This window comes from Parambassis ranga, chromosome 24, assembly GCF_900634625.1.
Source record: "Parambassis ranga chromosome 24, fParRan2.1, whole genome shotgun sequence".
Classification (NCBI taxonomy): Eukaryota; Metazoa; Chordata; class Actinopteri; family Ambassidae; genus Parambassis; species Parambassis ranga.
This window is the reverse complement of record NC_041043.1, coordinates 16738048-16744744: the sequence shown is the minus strand read 5'-3', so window position 1 is coordinate 16744744 and position 6697 is coordinate 16738048. Positions and strand designations below refer to the sequence as shown.

The window sequence follows — 6697 nt, the reverse complement described above, 5'->3', positions numbered from 1 at the left end:
ACATTATAGATTTACTGAAGTATAGCGCTGTGTTTGTGGAGCATGTGGGGGTGGGGGTCTGACTGTTCAAGCAGAACGTCCAGAATCATTTTGGTGACATATAAGTGTACATGATTAAAAACTGGAGAGTTAAATAAAAGTTCCCACTGTACAGTTCTCATGAAGACAACATCGATAGAAACCAAATTTATTTTTGTACCAGGATGTAAACGTGTTTTTTTCTGCTGTTGTTGTCACCTCAAGTGGCCACTGAAGGTACTGCAGCTTCATTTTCAGCCTCGGAGGCTGTTTGTTTTAACTAGAAGTTGATATTTGCAGGATAAATGTAGCGTAATGTGACTTTATTTCTGTTCGCAAGCTCAGTTTGTCGGGTTGAATAAATCAGTTGAGATAAAAAATAAATAAATCTTGCCATCAATGGCCACGGAGGCAGCAAAGTGAAAACAGTGAGTACACAAAGCAGGACAGGCTTCAGCTCGCTTTTGTTTCGAGGTGGACAAAGAGATGAGAGAGTCCAGGATTCCAGACCTCTTCCTCTATAGTCCCAGTCCACACAAGTGGTGCCTGTAAACGTAGGCAGCTGTTGGACCTCAGGTTGTTTTGTAAGCGAGCACACAGCATGGCCTTTAAATCAGGTGCTGCGTCCTGCACACAGTGAGGAGGAGGGTGGAACCTGGGCTTGATCACCATTCCTAAAATATCATTTAATCCAAAGCACCTGATGCTTTATCCAATGATTCACTCAGAGCAGAAAACTGGTCAATTCACAGTGTTTAATATTAAAACAAACATTAATCTCAGTTCATCTCTAAAACCGCCGAAGCTGTTTTCTTTTCATCTGCATTATATTTGAGTTAAAATGGTAAAAATGAGGATTTCTGACATACTCATACACCCCCCCCCCCTCTACTTCCAGCAGCAGCATCTCCTCCACAATGTGCCAACTGTAACAGAGTCTGCTCTGTGACTCTGCAGCAGCGTGACCAATCACACGGCCCCGTATAGCGGCCGCAGATGAAAGTGGCTGTGTGGCTTTTTGGGAGGAGGAGGGGGGGGGGTGTCACTCTACAGCTGTATGCTAATGAGGCTAAGCTGAAGCCTGTCGGGAAAATAACCGCACACACACAGAACATATGTCGGCACTTACACACCACAGCCCACCACAGGCTGAGAAAACACTGCTGGTGTCCAAGCATGAAGTCAGATATTAGAAGATGTAGCATCACGCTGAGGGACGGGGTGTTATGCTCCTGTATGGCCGGGCAGTGTTTGATTCCATAATGTTTCTGTTCTTTGTGGGACAGTAGGAAACAGGTGCTCTATAATATCATCTTCCTTTGTTAGAAATCATAAGAGAATACATTAAACGCAAAATCTCAGTTTTCTTAAAACATTTGAAGAAATGATCAGACATGAGTTCTAAACTCTGTCCAGACCTGTCTGAACAGCACAGATTCACCAAAATCAATAACATTTGCTTTGTGGTGGTAAAAACAGATGACTGAAGACAAAGTGGAGCTGGATTAGTTTTTTTATGTCATTAAAAATACATTGTTTTCTGGCACATGAGGATGGTTCATCAGCAGGTATTGATCGTCCCCAGCTCACCAGCAGTCCAAATTCATCAGATCAATAAGTCTGAACAAAACCCTGCTGCCCGGGTCCGGCAGACCGGGTCAGTCCTGACCTGCCTGCAGGAATTGGGTTTGATGTGTTCAGATAATCTCGGTTTGCCCCATTTGGAGACACAGAAAGAGCGCGCTGATTACGCACAGCACGCGCCGGCGGTATCTGGGGGCCAGATTGCTTTTTTTGCCCCCCCTCTTCTTCTTCTTCTTCGTCTTTTTTTCTAACTGTGCAATTTCCTTTTCAATCACAGCGAGTCCACAGCTTGCACAAGCGCAGCAATTGTGATGCAAAGCAGGAAACCCTCCTCTCGCTATTAATTATGTATGCGTAAAATGACGGATTCATATGTCCGGAGTTAACTGTCACGCCGGCGCACATGCTGCAGGGACAGGGCGGCGCAGACGGCTGTTTACAGGGCGATGTTCAGTTATTTGTCTGATTTTATGGCCGAGTTTGTCTTCATGATGCGGCGCGTAAAAAACGCTCCACAGTAATGATAATAATAAAAATAATTTCACTCACTTCAAGTCTTTAATTAAAAATGACAAAAATAGAAATTAGGGTTTTACACGTTTAATTTTTTCTTGTTTACGTTTAATTACTTTTTTTCTTATATATAAAATTGATTAGAAACATTAAAAATACCAAACCTCCAAGTTTCTCACTCAGTGTCAGCTGGAGGTTTCCGTCTTCCAGTGTTCTGTTGTTTTAGGCCGTGATGTGGACGGATGTCTCCTTTTTGGACAAATCGGAGCCCCCACCACCCAAAGGAGACACATAAAGCCGAGGCACGTGTAGATTTCTATACAAACTCATCAGACCGTAAAAGCAGGAGGCTCCTGGCGTGTGCCCGGGTCGAGACAGGAGGAGGAGGGAGAGAGAGAGAGAGAGAGAGAGGGGGTGTGTGTGGAGGAGAGAGTGTGTGAGGGTGAGGGGGGGTGTTGAAATACAATAAAACCCTCAGGTACATCTGCTTTGCAATCTGCAAATCCTCCCCTCCATCTCCCCCTCCCCTCCACCAGCCTCTCCAACCTCCCACACCCACTCCCCAAATCCACAGGGGATCTCGGCTTCTCCTGATTGGTCGGGGATGAGGCAACGAGGGGGGGACGGGAACAATGTCATCATGTCGCCTTAAAAACAGTGCTGCTATGTTGTAGTGAAAGGCACCTCGGGAGGAGACGGAGGATCAATAGCAGGAGGAAAGAAAAGAAAAGACGCATCAGATGTTCGTGTCCGCCCGCGGCTGAGCCTGGATTCCTTCTCCCCGCAGCAGCAGCGTCCAAAGTGCCTTCAGCTCTCCGACCAGCGCGACCATGCCGAGAGGGTTCTTGGTGAAAAGGAACAAGAAAACAAACCCGGTGTCCTACCGGGTCCGCTCCGATGATGAGGACGCGGAGGTGACAGCGGCTGACGCGCCGCCGCTGTCCTCCACCGCGCACCTCGCCTCCATCCCGGGGCGCGCACAGACGCCAACGCCCACCTGCGGAGCAGCGGCCACGGCCCCGGAGCCAGACGCTAAACCTGTGCAATTCGGGAACCCAGAGGCGGTGTACCAGGCGCTGTACAGCCCCACCCGCCCCGTCAGCCGGGACCACGACCGCTCCTACTTCGAGAGACGCTTTAACCTCGGATCCCCGGTCTCCGCCGAGTCCTTCCCCACACCAGCAGCACTCACCGCTTTGGACCACCTTTTTGCCCCGGTGGACCTGAAAATCGCCTCCAGTAACAGCAGCCGTACCGACACCAGCAGCGCTCCATCCGCCGGGACGCTCCCCACCGCCGGGTCCAAACGGCCGGCCAGCGACACTGAGCGTAAAGGCAAACCGGCGTCCAAAAAAACCAAAGCTATCCGGAAACTGCACTTTGAAGATGATGTCACCACATCTCCGGTCCTCGGGCTCAAGATTAAAGAGGCGCCGGTGGACCAGAAGACTCCCAGACCGCAGCCGGCCGGAGGTGAGCACATCCCGCTGGGGGAGTTTGTGTGCCAGCTGTGCCGGGAAGCGTACGCAGACCCGTTTGCTCTGGCGCAGCACAAGTGCTCCAGGATAGTTCGGGTTGAGTACAGATGTCCTGAGTGCGACAAGGTGTTCAGCTGCCCGGCCAACCTCGCCTCACACAGGCGGTGGCACAAACCGAAGCCCCAGAGCGGAGCGCAGAGTCTGGAGAACGACAAGGTGGCTGCTGCGTCCGGGAAGACCGATGAGGCCAAGGAGTCCAGCGACAGGGACACGCCCAGCCCCGAGCCGTCCGAGTCCGGCTCAGAGGACGGACTGTATGATTGTAGTCACTGCGGGAAAAGGTTTAAGCGTCAAGCCTACCTGCGGAAGCACCTGGCGTCACAGCACGGCTCTCCGAAGCCCGCGGAGGAGGAGGACGCGCCGGCCTGCGAGCAGAGCGCGGCGCCGCTCAACCTGAGCTCCTCCACCTGCCACCTGTGCCCCGTGTGCGGGGAGAACTTCACCAGCAGAGGCAGCCTGGAGCGGCACATCCGCCTGCTGCACTCCTCGCAGGTGTACCCGTGCAAATACTGCCCCTCCGTCTTCTACAGCTCCCCGGGACTCACCAGGCACATCAACAAATGCCACCCGTCCGAGAACCGGCAGGTGATCCTGCTGCAGATGCCGCTCCGCCCCGCGTGCTGATCCGGGTCACACTCACGGTCCAGCCTTAGTGTTACACTGCAAAAAACATGTCTTCCAAATCAGGTGGAAATTTAAAACGTTTTCTAAAAGTTTGATTGAAACTTTTCAAATGAAAGATTTTCTTCTTCTTTTTTATCTGGTTGATTCAGAAAAAAGCACAAATGACGTCAGAGCAAAGTGGAAGAGCTGCTCCTGATGGAACAGAGACTTTTCTGCAGTGTAACCCTTAAAGCACAGACAAGTCAAAACCCCCACAGTGCTGACTCAGCCCCTCTGCAGCTGCAGGGGTTCAGTGCCTTGCTCAAAGGACACTTCAGCAGGTTCCCATGGCTGATCACCCCCCACCCTCCACTCCAAGGAGTCCCGTTCAGAAGCGTTAGACTGTTAATTTATTTTTCTAGCATCTCTGCACAAGTGCTATTAGCTCTATAGACCTAAGAGAGGGGACGACCTGTAGCCGGTGAGAGCCCACAGGCCTGAGCAGACCTTACTCATCACTCTGATTAGCTTTAACGTAGCTTGTGGATCTGTGGATCAGTAGCTGTCGCCTGAAAACAAAAGAAGAGTAAACTAGTGTAGCCGGTAATGCCTTTGGATTAGAAACTCCTGCTGTAAAACTGCCTTAAACTGATCCGATTGTTTTTGATGACTTATTTATCACTGGCTGGGTATATGATTATTATTTTCTACAAAGCCTCCTGTGTTACCAATATACAGTATATCTAACCTTTGTTGTTTTTTTCTATTTATTTATGTATTTATTAAATTATTTGTGTAAGTTATTGCTCTGTGTTGTCAGACCTGTGATCTGTTGCTGTGTGTTTTCATGATGTAGCCAAATCCTGTGTTATTTTCTTTAACTTATATATATATATATATATATATATATATATATATATATATATATATATATATATATATATATATATATATATATATATATATATATATATATATATAAAGACATGTGAGGACGGCGTGTTCATTCACAGCAATCAACCAGTTTTATCAGCCGCTCCTGAAGAAGAACTCAATGCAATCATGTTTCTGTTGGACTTTGGTTTGTTTGTAACTGGTAGCTCTTACACTGCTTTGGATGTTTCTGCAGTATTTTGCTAAATGTCCAAAAAAAGAATAAAAAAACCAAACTGAGAAATGACTTTCCTGACTGACTGTGGGTTTCTGTTGTGATGAAGATGTAAACGAGCAGTAAACCCTCACTGAGGGCTGCAGGTACGATCAAACACCAACATGCTTTAATGAAAGGATCCTGCAGTTCAGAGGGAAATACAGCACATCATAGAATAACTGCACCTGTCCACTAACAGGGTGGACTGTGTCTTTAAGGTGGACCCGTCCACATGTCAAATACCTGAAGAGTCCTTAAACGGGGACAGAAAGCAGCGGCAGCCTCTCTGACATGTGATGATGACGGTGCAGCATAGATCAGAGCCATGAGGCCTTTTTGTTTTGCTGTTGAAGGGACGGGAAATCAGTCAATAATCAGGATTGTTGCTGATTGATTTTCTGTCGATTGTCTGATCAGTGAGTGCTGCTCTCTGTCTAACACACAGGTGAACAACAGAGCTGCGGTGAATCCGACAAATCTATGGACGCATCTGTCGAGTGTGATTACAGCACAGTGTAAGTGACTGTGGTTACCAGGTCAAAGGTCAGCAGCAGGTCAGCACACAAAGCAGTTCTGCATGTGAAAGACATTCCTGTAGTCCTCCTCCTCCTCCTCCTCCTCCTCCTCCTCAGAGTCTTTCAGCTTTTGAAAGATGCTGATGTGCAGCTGCTCACCTTCAGCATTATACAGCCTGTGAGCAGCAGCGTATCATCAGCACTGACCAGCTTCACCTGGAACTTTGCACAGCTCTGGATCTGAGAAAGGTTTGTTTTTCATTCTGGTGCATCCGATTATTTTAAAGACTTCAGTAGCCTGCAGTTCCTCCACTGTCCACTTGAGGCTGGCTTTAAATATGAATCAGTCTCCACCACTGACAGTAAGAACTATGGACAGAGCTTCCGTGACGTCACCGTCCGTTTGTTTCTGAAGAGCCATTTGAGGCTCGGTGGGAGGCTCCGGGACACTCTGACCGCCACCATGTTGGCAGCGTCACGTCCGCCAAAACTCCATATATGGACAAAGAGGGGGAGCACGAGCGGAGTTTAGGGGGTCGGGTGATCGTGGAAGCAAGAAACTTGCGCTGTGATGCGGCAACCACCTGTCACTCAAAGTGGCAACGCCCATAATTATGCGTAATTTTAAGTCTGAATATAATTAAAACGAGTGAGTTGTAAAAAAAAAAAAAAATCACCTCCCTACAATTGAGACTAGAAGAGAACCTATCATCTGAGACCAGACTGGTTTTTTGTACCAGGCTGTAAACATGTTCATTTCTGCTGTGAAGATATTT

At 48.3% G+C, this 6697-nt stretch overlaps 1 protein-coding gene across 1 annotated transcript; it reads left to right on the top strand.

Moving 5' to 3' along the window:
- The first annotated feature begins 2807 nt into the window (after positions 1 to 2807).
- insm1a (insulinoma-associated 1a) lies at positions 2808 to 5124 on the top strand. Its single transcript, XM_028396542.1, has one exon. The coding sequence runs from the start codon at positions 2946 to 2948 to the stop codon at positions 4275 to 4277; it is 1332 nt and encodes a 443-aa protein (XP_028252343.1). The 5' UTR covers positions 2808 to 2945; the 3' UTR covers positions 4278 to 5124.
- Positions 5125 to 6697: the final 1573 nt, after the last annotated feature.